The sequence below is a fragment of the Zootoca vivipara genome, chromosome 12 (assembly GCF_965207765.1).
Source record: "Zootoca vivipara chromosome 12, rZooViv2.hap1.1, whole genome shotgun sequence".
Lineage (NCBI taxonomy): Eukaryota > Metazoa > Chordata > Lepidosauria > Squamata > Lacertidae > Zootoca > Zootoca vivipara.
The window spans coordinates 4,564,883-4,581,361 of record NC_142595.1 but is presented as its reverse complement, the minus strand read 5'-3'; the positions used below and the strand labels follow the sequence as shown (position 1 = coordinate 4,581,361).

The window sequence follows — 16,479 nt, the reverse complement described above, 5'->3', positions numbered from 1 at the left end:
TTGGTTTTCAAACAGCTTAGTTCTCAAACCTTTTGGCTCCCAAACGCCGCAACTGTTCCGGTTTGCGAACTATTTTTGGAAGCCGAACGTCTGATGGGGCTTCCGATTGGCTGCAGCCAATCAGAAGCTGTGCTTTGGTTTCCAAACATTTTGGAAGTTGAACTGACTTCCGGAATGGATTCCGTTCAACTTCCAAGGAACAACTGTACTATATGCTGATGTATTAAAATGAATTCAACAGTAAATCAAGACAGTGCAGAAGAATCAATGTGGCACAAATAAAGACAAATATTTAAAGACGCACATTGACATACCCTTCCAAAACTTAGCTTAAAGGTGCACAGAAAAGTTAAAAGTCCATATTAAAAACTGCCACCAACCTGGACCGCGTAAGCCAGGCATCCCCAAACTTCGGCCCTCCAGATGTTTTGGACTACAATTCCCATCTTCCCCGACCACTGGTCTTGTTAGCTAGGGATCATGGGAGTTGTAGGCCAAAACATCTGGAGGGCCGCAGTTTGGGGATGCCTGGCGTAAGCTTAGCAGTTAACGGCAATATTCATGCCAGCTACTCTTTACAATTAATTATTACGGAATTTTACTAAGACATATGGCACCTGTGCCCAAAGAGCATTAGAAATAAAAGAGAGACTGAGTTTGAGGACTGAGAGATCCAAACAGGGACAAGCATTGCTTATTTTCTGTGAATCTATTAATAATCTGAAATGTTTGGTTTCCTTCCAGACAGGTTTCAGCTTATAGATGTTAATGCTTGCCAGCCGACATTCATGCTCATGCATAATTTCAATGCGTAACATCTCCCTTACAGCCCACTGTTGGTGTTATATGCTGGTCCAGCCAGCTCATATCTAGGGCAAAAGTTGGCGGAAATGCAATGAGAGAAGGACCTGCTGCTGGCGCCTTTTGCTTGACTTGCCCAGGGGTGCAATCATTTGGGGAACTAACATTGGTTGCGGGTGTGAGGGTATTGGCGGCGAGCCTCAGGAGGCTTGAGTGGCGGTTAGGCATTGGAAATTAGCATAAATTACGTCATCATCTGCCCAGAGAGTACTGAAATGTTCCGATAAAGGTGTTGGGGGCGGAGCTTGTCCTGAGCCTGCGGAGGTCAGGGCCGTAATGCACGCCCCAGCGGCAGCCACAGAAGGCGGTTCCGGTAGATGTACATCACTGGGCACCTTGCTGGTGGTTAACTTCTCAGAGACTGCAACACACGGGTTGCAGTCAGATTTAGTGGTTAGGTTCCAATGCCTAAGCCAATACCGCTCAACATCCGTAACCAATAAAGTTGTGGCCTTTCCGCCCAATTAAAATCTATACAGTGTGTCTTGTGTCTTATTTCATGGGAAGGAGGGTCATCGCCACACAACTAGTGTGAGTGCGTACAAGGGTGGGATTCCTTCTAAATGAAGGAATGGGGGAGAAGGAAGAAAATGCCAATGCTATCTGGAAGACTTGATCATTGCAGCTCTTATTCTAGGTGTGGGGAACCTGAGGCCCTCCAGATGTTTCGGGGTGGCAAATGCCACCATCCCTGATCATTGGCCATGCTGGCTGGAGTTAATGGATGTTGGGAGTCCAACGGCATCTGCAAGGCCACCGATTCCTCACCCCAGTCTTACACAGTGAACCTCAATGCATTCATCATCCAAGCCATGCAGAAGAAGAAGAAAATAAAAGGGAAATTCTCTCTCCAAGTCTCATTATACAGTACCTCTATTGTTCAGAGAAGGTTCAGACTGAGCTTTTGATGAAAGAACTGGAAAGGACAGGAACAAAAAGGATGAAAAGGGAATAATTAAAAGACGCAGAACATAAAGCCTGATTTGCTTTCATGCATGTCACAGGGCTGAGGCACTTTAGCTAAATGCAGGTGCTCATCAACAACCAGGAAACTGCAGTTAAAGATAAAAAGATTCAGAGAATGACCCCCTGTCCCATCAGAAGGACTCAATTCATTTTTCTTCTGGGGCTTGCCTTACAACTTCACTGAGGCTGAATTTTCCACTGAGGCTGAATTTTTCCTTCCTGCTCCTCTTCATTGGCCTTTCCTGAGAGCCCTTTGCTGCCCAAGTCCCAACTGCCAGGTTTTGCCAGGGCAGTTTCTTTCACATGCTAGCTTCTGGAGGAACCACTTCTTCACGCAACAAAGCAGTGAAAGTATGCAAAGGAGAAAAAGGATCCATGATACATATGTGGTGGAGCTGCCCAAATATAAGTAATTATTGGAATTTGATATATGAGGAGTTGAAAAAAATTATTAAAAAGTACGTTCAGGAAAAAGCCGGAGATATTTTTATTAAATTTATTACCAGAAGAAATTAAAACAACAAAAAGAATATTACTCAGGTATGGAGTAGTGGCCGCGAGAATTCTAATAGCCAGAAACTGGAAATCAGACAAAGTACCAAATATAACAGATTGGCAAACATTGATGGTAGAATATATCCAATTAGCAACAACATAAGCAAGAATAAGAGGACAAACAAGACAAAAAGCAAAGAAGGAATGGGAGATGTTTGAAGAATATTTATCAAAAAAATGGTATATCGAAATCTCTAATAGCAGGATTAGGCTGAATCTGGTTTATTTTTGTATGGAAATTATATTAAGCAGTTAATATATTTTTGAATGTGCGATAATCCGGGAAAAATATGAATTACAGACTGGATAATTGGAAGAACAATTTCTTTTTTTGTTTTGTTTTTTGAAAGTCGTTTGATGTCATTTTTCTTTTCTTTTTTCTTTTTTCTTTTGTATTTTTATTTTATCCTTATTTCTATTCTTGTCTTTTTCGTTTTTTATGTTTCTGCAATGGTTTTGTTGTTGTTGTTGTATACTGTATGGCGAAAGTTTGTATGTATGATGCTTGTAATTACATTCTTTTTAAAACAATAAAGATATTTTCTTTACAAAAATAAAATAGAAAGTATGGAATTCGCAACAAGATGCAGTGATGGCCACCAATTTGCCCAACATTGAAGGGGGTTAGACAAATTCATGGAAGATAAGGTGATCAACAGATACTAACCCACCCCAGCGTCAGGAAATACGCCAGTTGCTGGGGATCACAAGCAGGAGAGCCCTATGGGGCTCATGGTCTTCTTGTTGGCTGACCATTGGCATCTAACTGGCCACTATGAAAAAGGGATGCTAGACTAGACAGGCCTTTGGAGTGGACTGACCTAGGAGGGTTCTTCTTACGCTTGTTGTTCCTGCCATCCCCCTATCTTCTTCCCGTTTCCCTTGTAAAACCTACTTTCTGCAGTTGTGGGCAAGTTGACAGGCCTATTTCACAGTTAACTGCATAAATTCAGTCTGAAGACTCTAAAAGATTTGCTTCCGTATGAAAGCACTTGGAGAGAAATCACTGCAATGTATAGTGGCTAAGAAATTGAGCTGTGAACCAGTAAATCCCTACATTGAACTCAAGACACATGAAACCACTATTGGAGGCTGCAAGTTTAAGTGACAGAATTTGAGGGAGTTGAACTACTTGACCATTTTACTTATGACCATTTTTCTACTTGAAATTGTACCATTGAATTGTTTTTTTTCCTCCAGCTGTGGAAGGCAAGAGATAGGTACCTTCATCTTTCCCCTCAAGGGTGGAAAAGCAGGCAGGGAGTGACATTTTGAGAGGAAAAAATGGCATTTAGGATTAATTATACTGATCTCTTATACCCAGTGCTTTTATTCTTAGGGGATGCATACCCCTAAACATTTTGTGAATCTTTGTACGTTTGTCCATTTACTGTATTTGTTTCCCCCCGATTTGAACTATAAAATGGTGGTTTTCTTGAATCAAAATGAGAGTACCCCCAAACATTTTAAAGAAAAAAGCATTGCTTGTACCTATCCATCTTGTAAAAATTACTGAAATAATGTGTGTGATAATGTGTGTGCTTTCAACATTCTAAATGCTAAGAATTATTATCACCATATATTAAACAGAATGAAAAACCTGTTTCTAGGAAAGTTGGTTTCAAATCCTAGCTAAAGTCTGGGAGAAGTTTGAGGGCCTTTGGTACAACAGCTATAGGAACCTAACTTACAGGATGTTGTTGACAACCTGAGGCAAAGACTGCAAACCACAAGTCTGATTGTAAAAGCGCTTCATATATAGAATGGAATGGCAAGCCGGGGAGAGTTTCTATATCAGAAGAAAATATCACAAGAAACTGTCATTTTTTTCTAGTCTGCAGTTGTTATTTTTTCGGTATTACATCTCTCCCCACCCCCACATCTGAAATGAATGGTGTGTGATCACATAACAATAAGGTAATTAATTACATTATTAAATTTGACCACAAAGAACCAAATAGCATTTTTGTGGAATATGAACTGTAGCAGAATGGAAATGGTGCTGCATGTGATGGATAGAGGATAGAATGCGGAAAAATGCCTTTTTACATTTGTAGTAACGATCCAAACCAGACAAAGATCTGGTGTCGCTCACATGAAAGGCTGCTGCTTCCTTTCCTCCACTTTCCCTTTCCTGCCTCCTGTACCTAAAAGGGCAGATTTTATTTTTAAAACAGCTGTTTTGTGCAAGACTAGTTCTTCGCTAAAGAGATGTTTTAAATATAAACATATCATGAATGTTTCTTCAGCAACAATCAGTGGGAAACAACTGGTGCGTCCTTTCCTTTGGGGCATGGAAACCAAACAGAAGTAGGGCATGTGGCAATAGACAGCACCCAGCAAAACGTCATCACACGTGTAAAAACAACAACACACACAATGTGCTTCACAGTTGGGTAACCTTATTTTACATTGGATATTTCATCCCTTATTGGACTGCCCACCAAGAGGGAAAATCCAAATTCACTGGAGGGCAGGCTTGGATGAGGAAGTCATGTTGATGAGGAGAGACAAACAGCTTCAAATCCACATTAAACTCTAGTGCAGATGCAGCCTGAGCATTAAGGGATTTCCATTTTCATTCACATGCATGTTGTTTAGGCAATATGGTATGATATAGTATCCTATACCCCATAGATAGTTCCAGCTTCACCACAACCTCAGAGTTTAATATCTGCCAGGGATAATGTGAAGAATCAAAGTCCTTGATTTGTCTGTTCACATGGAGTCTATGCAAGGGAAGCTACCATTCCATGTTCCAATCACCCAACTGGCAAGCAATATCATTCATGTAGAATGACGGAGCCAGAAGAGACATTGGAGATCGTCTAGTCCAGGCACCCCCAAACTTTGGCCCTCCAGATGTTTTGGACTACAATTCCCATCATCCCTGACCACTGGTCCTGTTAGCTAGAGATCATGGGAGTTGTAGGTCAAAACATCTGGAGGGCCAGAGTTTGGGGGTGCCTGGTCTAGTCCAACTCTCTGCCACAGGTAAAGCATTTCAAAATACATTTCCTTTCAGCCAATTAACCGAGACAATGGGCAGGGCAAAGACTTAACTCTGCATTGGTGCCAGCACAATATTGAACATGGAGACAATGTCCCATTGTGCACTACAGATGTGGAGCAGCCTTGTGCCAGGGCTCTGAACAAAAATTACCAGTGGCACTCACTGTTTGAAGGAGGCACTGCTAAGAGCAACTACTAGTGGACCAAGGCCTTCACCTATAGGGTTCCATACCATCAAATCTGAAGGTCCCTGACAGTTCTACAATGGGCTTGGATACCATTTTGGGAAGACTGCAAAAGATAGTAGTATGAACAAAAAGCTGTCTCTGCACCAATGGCAGGGAATCTTATTTTGATTACCACATTTCCTTGAGCATAGCCTTTTGGGGGTATCACAGTGGTGGCTAGAGATGAACCCCCCTGAGATCTACGGGTGTAGGGCAGTATACTACTACTACTACTACTACTACTACTACTAAATGCCACAGCCCAAAATGGATGGTGAGATGTGAGGGAGGAGATAGATGTGAAGAAGAAAGTTGAGAGGCCAGGATAGTGGTGGTTTAGATGAGGTTTAGGAAAGTTTGGTGTTAAATGTTTGACAGAGTTATTGTACAACTGAAACAAAGCGGATAAACACATGAAACGTTAAAGAAACACCTATGTTTTTAAGATAATAAAATTCATCTCTTTTGTGCCAAGAAGAATCGTCATTATTGTTCCAGCGGGGTATCAGAACTCACAGAAGTGGTGACTCATTAGAGGACAAACTTACCTCAGGAAAGGAGGCAAAAGTTTGTGTCTTAGAGGAACACTGAGGAGGCTTAGTAAGATAACCTGAGGTGTCCACAGGTTGCCAGCGTGAAAAGGAGGCAAACTTTTACAGTAAGGGGGAATCAGGCTGAAAGGGACCCTTACTGGTGGCAGGAGGTTATTCTTTCACACAGCCTAGAGGTTTTTTTTGGATACCGGGACACGAGCGCTGGAAGGAGTGTCTCTTTATTTATAAACTCCCAAGTATAAAGTGGTTTATTTGGGAGGCGGCGGGAGAAGAGTGTGTGTGGCTTCACCTCTGGATTCCTGTGTCGCATTTTAGTAATAGAGACAGAGAGACATTCGTTACTCTTCTCTCTCTGCCACCTCTTTTTTCTTTTCCCTGCTCTCTTTCTTTCTGTGCATTCCTCACCGCTGCTCTACATATCTTACAAGTGGCCCTCTTTGAAAAACCCTATGCCTTTCCAGCCCCCAGCCTCCTCACACCCACCAAAAAACCCCAATTAGTGCTATCTGAAAATATTAGTACATAGTTTTCTCACTGTACATTAATAAATGTATTGACTTACCTCTTTTCCTATCCCATGCATAGAGCTCCTTTATTCCCAGTTCATTCAATGACTTTGTAAGTTCCAGTTCCTCCCCAGTGAAGGTATCTCTCAAGAGGACAAGGCATTCCTGACTGACCTCACATTTCTCACAAATCACTGGGATGATACTTTGGAGGGGCACCTCGGGACTCACTCGGACCACTGCCTTTTGTGTCTTGAGATAGTTCACGACCAGCCTCACTGTTTTCTAGGGAAGCAAAATAGAAAAGGAAAAAGACTCTGTGAGCCACAGCACCTCAGCGGTAGTGCTTTTGCACTGCAGTTGCAAAATAGATTATTCATACTGGCAAGAGGGTTAAAGAAAGATCAAGGAGTGTCAGATTCATTGCACAGGAATGGCATTACAGGGGCAGAACAGGATTCCTTAGAGCCTCCTTCTTCGTGTAGGTATGCATCAACACATTTTAATCGCTTATGAAATACCTGTATATGCAATGCTGAAAACAAAACCATTGTGAAGCAGATAGCAGTTATTCAAATATTAGATTGAGAGAGAGTACAGTGGTACCTTCAGGTTACAGACGCTTCAGGTTACAGACTCTGCTAACCCAGAAATAGTACCTCAGGTTAAGAACTTTGCTTCAGGATGAGAACAGAAATCGCGCAGCAGCAGCAGGAGGCCCCATTAGCTAAAGTGGTACCTCAGGTTAAGAACAGTTTCAGGTTAAGAACAAACCTCCAGAACGAATTAAGTTCTTAACCCGAGGTACCACTGTATATGAGCAATAATAGCTCTTGGACTCTAAGCAACTTGTTTTACAAGGCAGTCGCAAGACCTGTAGATGAGAACTACAGGTTTGTTTGTTTCTACAGTATTATGGGGGGGGGGGGGAATTAAAGGGTTGGAAGGGACCTAGGAAGTTTAGTCAACCCCTTCAATGCAGGATCTGCAATGTTAGGATGCAGCTATTGTATTCCTTCAGTCTTTGCTTAAATACCTCCAGCGTAGAGGGGTCCACCATTTTCATGGCAGCTGACTACTGTCAAATAGTAAGTTCCTCCTAATGTTTAGCTGAAATGAGCTCCCTTGCAATTTCCACCCATTGGTTCCAAAGCAGCAGTGGACAAGTCTGCTGGTTCTTCTGATTAACACCTTTGATTATTTTTGTACCTTCATACCAGGCTTTACATTATCTCTATTGAATTTCACATGCTGGCTTCGGCCAGCAGTTCCAGTCTGTAAAGATCATTCTGAATCTTGATTCTACCTTCTGTGCTGTCAACGATCGCTCCCAGCATTGTGTCATCTGCAGTTTCAGTTCCTGCACTAACCATACTTCCTCTAGAATGATACTTAAGTCTTAATCTCCACCAGGTGGCACAATTTTTCATTATGCTGCAACTTTGTCCATTTTACCTGCCTCCTTCCAAAATTTAGAAGTTATAATATGGTTATAGAGATCAAATAGGAGTTTTTCCTCATCAGAACTTCTACAGTTTTCTGTTAGAAAGACCTAAGAGCCAATGTTGTTGGCATCTGTTTGTCTCTCGAGAGTGAGTAGGCCTCCAGGGGTAGTCAAACCACTTCAATAGCAGTGACCTTCCTGGGGCACAAGCCTGAGCATTGTGGATGGAGGTCCTGAGCTGCCCAGATGCCAAGTCCCCCTCTCTTGGCCTTGCTGATGTGGTCCAGCTTGGCTGCAGGAGTTGCCGGAAGGAGGCATACAAGACACCATCCAACCATCTTAGGGACTCCAATCCGGATATGTGTAGGGTTTACTCCTTAGCCTTTCTTCTCCTGAAGTTGCCCTACAAGGCAGCAGAGGTTTAGGATCAGAGTTTCCCTTCTCCTAGAAGGGCTACGGTACCTTCCCAGGTGAATGAGCCCCACCTACCCCTCATTTCCATCTACAGCATATGCAGAAACAGCCTTCTTGACTGTTGGACCCACTGTTAGTCTTGTCTGCTCAATCCACCAAGCCTGCCTTTGCATGCAGGGGAAGTCCCTAACTCACTGGGGGTTTGAGACCCATCGGCTATCCTCACCTGCTTTAGCTGGCCAGTTGAAGCTGTTTCCCAGGGTGTGGCCACTATCACATGCTGACGGCTTCCAGGAGCCACAAGTGAGAGCTGAATGCAGGGTGGGGAGCAAGGCAGACAAACTACCCCAGGGGCATGATGTGCCCCCACCAGAATTACCCCTCACCTAACGCCTTAAGACCCCTTACAATACAAACAACAAAACACAGTCCTGTTGTCAAACCAAGGCCTAACACAGCCTTGGAAAACTTATCCTCCAACGAGAACCCCCAGACTTCCAGGAAACCAGGAGACCAGAAAGAGCCCTCCCTCCCCGTCCATAAGATCCAGAGAGAGCTCTCACCAGGCCCACATCCAGGGAATTCCCAGGAGGAACCCTCAGGGTGGATCTCTGCCTTGTCTGTGGCAAAGAAGCCCCTGTCTAAGCTGTATGGGGAGGCTAAACCACCCGTTAGTCCTTGAGAGAATCAGCACCAGAAACTGCAGGCTCAAACAGCTGGCCAGGAAAGGAGCACAGACTTGAGACCACAATGTCACCATGCTAGTCAACAGATCTCCAGGGTTCCTGGAGATCATGCTTAAGCATCTGGGTTTGGGCAGGGTCTGGAAGGCTACTCAGCTGAAGTCTGCTAGTAGCTGGAACAACACATGCCTCTTAACTTCTTACTCATGCAACCAGACTCCCCTGCAGTTGTCCTGCCCTCTGACTGAGTGGTGTACACACTCCTCCCCCTCTTAATTTTATCCTCACAACATTTCTGTGTGGTAGGCTTGGGTGAAGGACAGTGACAGGCCCAAAGTCACCCAGTGGCTGAGTGGGAATTTGAACCCTGGTCTCCCAGGTCCTAGTCCAGCACCCTAACCACTACTCCACCTTGGCTCTGGATAGAAACCACATGGCCTTACAGACATTGCTGGATTCCAACATCACCTGAAAGGCTACAGGTTCCTCAACCTTACTTAAAGGTAAAGGTAAAGGGACCCCTGACCATTAGGTCCAGTCGTGACCGACTCTGGGGTTGCGCGCTCATCTCGCATTATTGGCCGAGGGAGCCGACGTACAGCTGCCAGGTCATGTGGCCAGCATGACAAAGCCACTTCTGGCGAACCAGAGCAGCACATGGAAACGCCGTTTACCTTCCCGCTGTAGCGGTTCCTATTTATCTACTTGCATTTTGACGTGCTTTCGAACTGCTAGGTTGGCAGGAGCTGGGACCAAGCAACGGGAGCTCACCCCGTCACAGGGATTCGAACCACCGACCTTCTGATCAGCAAGCCCTAGGCTCAGTGGTTTAACCACAGCGCCACCTGGGTCCCCTACCTTACTTACAAAATGACAATTCAACTCACAAAAGGCCATAGTCAACTCAAAATAAACCTGCAGTAACTACTTATTGCCATATACACAGTCTCTACACTGGCTGTCAGTTAAGATTACCATTACATCGCAATAGTAAGCTCCAACCCAAGTTCAATACTGCACACATTGGGGGGGGGGGGGAGAGACTGTCGTCAACATTTCTTGACATCTGGCAAAACAGTTATGCAGCAGAAAGTTCCAACCTCAGGAATTTTGGGCGGAGGAGGCCGCTTTGCCTTTCCTTCAGGAACCTTCTCCTTCAGAAGTATCTTCCATACATCCAGTGCCCCTATCAAAGTATTTGGCTTATAACTCAAAGTCTGTTGGGTGCCTGAAGACTGCAGCTCCAGGGTATGATAGGCTGGATTTAAGTGGTACCGGCTGCACAAGTCAACTAAGAGGTCCATCACGGCTTTACTGGAAGGGAAAACAGAAAAGGCTACTTAGAACCAGGTTTAATAGAACACAGAAGGGTTTTAATGCAGGTAGAGGGAGCAGATTGAAATCATATCCAGATAGTACACATACACATATATAAAAATCAACCTGGACTATTTCAAAATAGCCATGTCCTTCAAAACATTGGGAAACTTTGTCCCTCTAGCTGATATTTGCTGACATGGGCATAGCCAGTGTTGAGCTCAAGGCAAGAAGCCCTGCACCTTTTCCTCATGACCAGTTCATCCTCACACCAGAACCACATCCACAGATCAGCTACTATGTGGGTTGTAGGGATGGAGAGACAAGATTGACTGCTCTCAGTCATCAGCTGTGGGATGGCTCTTGCTCATTAGCTTTGAACAGGGATGGGCAAATCTACCAATTTCAGTTTCTCATCTTTCCAATCTTAAATTCAGTTACAGTGGTACCTCTACTTACGGATTTAATGCGTTCCGAACGCACATTCGTAAGTCGAAAAAAAATGTAAGTCTAATCCCATAGGAATGCATTGGGAGAAAAATTCGTAAGTCGAAGCAACCCTATCTAAAAATTGGTAAGTCGAAAAAACTGCTTCCAAGATGGCGGACGGAGCTCCATTCGTAAGTAGAAACATTCGTAAGTAGAGTTATTCGTAAGTAGAGGTACCACTGTATCCACATTTCCATATCACATGGATTGTTTTGTTTTTAAAAATATCCTCATGAAAATTCATCAACATGTAATACAAATTTTTCATAATTATATGTATTTTTGCATGCAATTCTGCCTATATATTTTTTTACAAAGCAGTTTTCTGTAACACAATGCATTATTGTATGTTATTGTCACTAATACATGGATTTTTAATGTACACTTTATCCCAGCACGTGCATGTTTGTACACATTACTCGGCTGCAGAACTTCATTGCAAAATTCAGAGAACTGCAAACTTTTAAGGATGCACTGGAGGATTGTATTGTGTCAGAAAGTGTGATAATTAGGGAGGTTTCTCTCCCATCCCTAGAATGGACCCAGCAAGCCTCAAGCCCTTCAGCCACTAAAGGAGGAGTCTGAGAGCAACCCACACAATGGGAGATTTTGCTTTAAAACACCAACTGAATCACAACTCGCCCACGAACCAAACCCCAAAGAGGAAGAAAGCCAATGCGAAGGACAGAGCCTCATGAAGCCTTGCCAGAATGTGGAAAGTGTAGAGAGCAGAGGCCCAAAATGTCCCCACCCACAAATCCTAGACAGCACCACTGGTGGTCATCTGGGTGGTGGAGATGCCTTTCCATGCCCATTGCAGTGGCAAACCCATCTTATCTAGGGGTTGGGGGAGTGGAGAGCACAAATGGGAGAGTCCTCCATGTAACCTCTGGGCAATGGCTAAGAGGCAATGAGAGGCCTCTACATAACCTCCTTAATTCTTGGACATGTACTGGATTACTCCACACCAATCATATAATATGCTGGACAACAATTTGTTGTTCTCCCAACCTTTACTAGATTTCATTCGGTCAGGCCCGGCCTTACGTGAAGGCTGGGCGGCGTAGGGCACCATGGCACCGGCCCGCCCGCCTGCCGCGCAGCAGCGCCTGTTGCAGCCGTGCGGCACCCACCCGCCCACCGCGCTGGGAAACGGGGTGGGAGGGCGCCGGAGGATCCGGCACACCACGGCGCCGGGAGCGATTAAGACGGCGCTGCATTCGGTCTTAGTCTATCTGCTTTTCCTCAAGATGTTTGTATGTGTGGAAACATCTTTTCCTGGTCTTTTAAATTCTCTTCATGTGTGCTTCGCTTCAGGAAAGGATGGCTCTCTTCAGATACATACACAATGCTTCAGAGGCTAAATGGTGTCCTATACTATGCACTGCACATACGGTAATTAAAATTAATAAATATGGTAGAGAAAAATTGATTATATGCATATAAATTAGCCTTTCTTTGCATGCTGGATGAAATACATGTGCACTAAAAACAGTTGAGGAAACACAGCAGGCGTTGCTAACCTTACATGCACTGCTAGCTTATAAGAAGCGAGGGGGGGCACCTGAAAATTATTGCATTGTCTACATCTCTCCTCCTAAAAATAACATCAATGGGTAGATACAAATTGTTTCAAATGTCTGAAAGCCTTACCTGCCATGCACAGTTGTTTTCTGTTCTTCTCCATCTGGAAAAACTACTATAAAGTCCACCGTCCTGTTAATCAGATTTTCCTTCATATTTATCACCCCCTGATCAGGCAGCATTCCCAGGTCTGTAGGTAATTTGTGTTCATTATTAACCGTACAGGCGGCAGGAGTTTGGTTTGGTGGAGGTGGAGGTGGAGCACGAGCCTTCATTCTTCTTCTGAAAAAGAAAAGAAAAGAGTAAGAAGTTGGTTTGTTCCATGCACATGCTCCAACAACAACAACAACATTTATTGCATTAGCCGTATGGCCATAGCACAAGTACAGACAGGCAACTGTCGGCCAACAATAAAACTACAACAAATACAATTAGAACATTAAAGAGCAGTCGATACCATCTGCCCAGGTGATAAACACCTGCTTCCTTTGGACAGTAGCAGGATGTTTTACTTAGATTTTAGTGCTTAATAGCACACTTCCAGGACAGAGTAGCTAGTACCTCATATGCCAAGGCAGTCACCCATCCAGGCCGCCACCAGACCCAGACCTGCAGTAAGCGGCCAGAGGCATACCTAGCGTACCTCTCTCACCCCTAGCAAAGTGCTGTATTGGCAACCCACTCAGAAAAAAGCACTTTACCGCAATAACCGCAATAGAAATTACTACATTTTAAGCAACCCAAGTACTCAAAGCGTCCGGAGTGAGGGTGAAACAATTTCCATAGGGAAACTGGAAGGGGCCAGTTTCATCAAGCCTTAGGTACACCCCTGCAAGAGGCCCAATAAGTCTTTAGATCATACCTTTCTAGCTTCATGCCATCTACGAGTCTTTCATAAAATGCTGAAAGCACAGAGCCGAGGACAGAGCCCTATGACTCAAGTCCTCCCTCTGGGCTGACACAGAACCATTAACAAACCTTCCCTGGGTGTGGTTGTTCAACCAGCTGTAGTATCAACCTTACAAGTAGTATCGTCGAGCCCACATTCCAAAAATGCAATATAGTAAAAACTCAAGACAGATGCAGCAGATAAAGCAGAGACTTCAGAGTTTGTCTAAGGCCTTGCTGAAGTCCAGATATACCATGTTTGTGGCATTCCCATGATCTACCAAACAAATAACTCTCATCACAAAAAGGAGGTGACTTCTCCTTCATAAACCTTGTAACCAAAGCTTTCTTTTCTGGGTGATCATGAGGTACTTAATGATCTGCTCTAGAAATGTGGCCGATCTTGACATCAAGCAGAGTGACTTGTAATCTACCAGAGCCATTCCCCCACCCTTTGATGACAGGGGACAACATCTGCACATCTCCAGGCTTCTGGGACCTCCTCTGTTCTCAAATATTACACAAATATTCTGAATTTGCATATATTACAAACAGCATCTCTAAAGCAACACCTTCAAGCTCATTCAACTCCCTTGGTGTTCGCTAACCATCTTTTTGCCTATCCAGGCTGCAAATCCCTCCTCACATTGTTTGCTCTTGTTTTAAATATAATTTTATTTTCCACTATTCATCCAAGAACAAAACAAAACATCAAATAATACACAGTATAGTTAAGGTTTAGTCTGCATCCATAATTTCCCCTTGTTAAGCCAACAGGTCCTTCTCCAGGGTGCCAAGCACTGATGGTGGCAGTAGACACTGCAAACTATGATTCAGGCAGGGAATATAACATAGTGCCAGATTTCCACAAAATCACTCTCCAGTCCTTTAGCCTCTCCTATTTGTTCTGTAAGTTTTTCTGTTACAGCTGCACTTATATTACAGAAATACATATCCTTCAATATCCCTTCCAACTCTGCAGTGATCCTTTATTTCTTTCCAGAGCCTACTCCATTTCATACATCTTCCCATTTGCTCTCTCTGCAAATAGTCCTCTAATTATATCCTCAATCTGCCTTTTTGCCCGCAGCCCAATTCACAGACATGGAAAAACTCAGAGAAGTACACTTTTTATCTTTAATTCCATCAGCAAACTAGCCTGCCTGAAATCCACACTTCTCTCATTAATTTGCAACACCTCCTGAAGCGCTTACCTAAGAAACAAAGTGGCTCTAGAAAGCAAATTGGCCCCATAATCCCTAAACGAAACTATACAAAAGATTTGCATAGCAAGTCACTTGCTACTATACTATTATCTTACCTCTCGGAATAAGCTGCTTGGCAGAAAATGCAAGATTTTTTCCTCAAAACAAAAATAGCACGAATACAATCCCTAAGATTTATGAACACTGAGATCCCGGAATGCAAAAAGAGCCATACCCTTTGGACCAACAAGTATCTTAGTTATTTATTAATAAAGATCACTAACAATGTAACCTTGGCATACCAAAGCCCAGCTAACAGGTGATATACCCTGTCAAATGCTTCTAACAAGGCATGCTCATAGCCTTCATTTCCTCACATCAACTCTGTAAAATGACATTTACAGTTTGGGTGAAAAGTGCAAGCCCAGGATTTTCACCCAAACTGTAAACTGTACACAACACATCAGAAATCTTCCAGTGAGGTACTAAAGAACCTGGGTAGAGGTTCTCAGCGCGACCTTAGAAAAAGTCTCTGGAAAGCAGTGCTACACTATATGCAAACTTATTTGTCTGAACAGTATGAACACTCAAGAAATGCATGCATTCAGCAGTTTGATAAACAGGAACGCTGCTTATACAGGGTTCCACTAGCATGAAAATATACAAAAGAAGTTTTCACATCGTATTTAAGCCCAGTGGCTCAGATATGATAGTGGTAGCCACCCAATTCAAGAAGCCCACTGCCCAAACTCCTTGCTTGTCCTGTGCCTGTCTCAAGCACAAGTGAGCCACACCTGCTATGTCCTGCCATGATCCACAGGGAGGTGGGGCAGGTGAGAGTTCTGCTCCTATACGCTTCTGGTGTTAAAATTAAACCACATTATGTCTGCATGTTTGCCATGATCATCTATAGTTTGGCCTCCAAATAGTATTTGGCTTAAAATCAGCCTGGGATGTGAATGGCAAGTTTCACTAGATACATCCATTTCAGCTCCTTTCCCCCACTACCAAAATTGAGATGGCAGAATTAATGCAAAAGGGCTCAGAAATGCTAGTTCTGGGCTTCCTATCTGAAAACGTCTACTGCCACATGGCAGAACTAGTCTTGGAATTTTGAAAAGCAGAGTTGTGCTGCTTTCAGAAGTGCATGAAACCATATTATTAAGGGGAACAGTCACATGCATTAAGGGGTGCAAGTGAAATACTCAGATGTGAATCCAATGACATACGTAAAAAAAAATGTCATCACTTTTCTATCATCACCAGCTATCAAAATCTGTACAATGAATGATAGTCTCACCTGAAAAATCTTATCTGAATTGTACTAAAGAGGAGCTGTGTAGAGAGTAAATTCCACTTAACATGATTTTGTAACCTGCTTTTGTTATCAAGCCTTGTCCTCCAATTTCCCTTCTGTTCCCTGCCTAGTAAGCTCAGACAATTGCTCAACGGTGCTCTGTGCCACACACACACTGCCAACTTAGGCAGGACTGATCAGTCTCCCCTTTTGCATTTTTGCTCTCAGCCCCCCCCCCCAAATATATTATGAGCGGATTATTGTTAATGCCCAGTTCCTGCCACTCTCCCAACATGTTCCTTTTTCCTCACACACTCTTAGCAGTCTTTGTGCGGGTGCGGAGATCATATAAATCTCAGTTCATTTCAAACGGCTAATGAACCAAACATGCATCGCCAGTGAGGTAATGAAATGTCCTGCTTTCAAACAATAACCGTGTTGTTACTGGAACATTATAATGAATAGATGCCTCGGCTG

General features: G+C 43.6%; 1 protein-coding gene across 19 annotated transcripts in view; it reads right to left on the bottom strand.

Annotated features, from left to right (window-relative positions):
- Positions 1 to 16,479, bottom strand: part of COBL (cordon-bleu WH2 repeat protein) — a 106,157-nt gene that overhangs the window by 64,740 nt on the left and 24,938 nt on the right. For 10 of the 19 annotated variants that reach the window (XM_035136100.3, XM_060282184.2, XM_060282187.2 and 7 more), the window contains 4 exons: positions 12,682 to 12,894; positions 10,323 to 10,536; positions 6,738 to 6,966; positions 1,733 to 1,777 (listed from right to left, as the gene is read on the bottom strand). In XM_035136100.3, the coding sequence (XP_034991991.3) occupies positions 1,733 to 1,777; positions 6,738 to 6,966; positions 10,323 to 10,536; positions 12,682 to 12,894 (701 nt within the window). Of the gene's footprint in view, positions 1 to 1,732; positions 1,778 to 6,737; positions 6,967 to 10,322; positions 10,537 to 12,681; positions 12,895 to 13,474; positions 13,504 to 16,479 lie in introns of those variants that run through there. The other 9 variants (XM_088655935.1, XM_088655934.1, XM_088655938.1 and 6 more) reach the window with 2 other exon arrangements.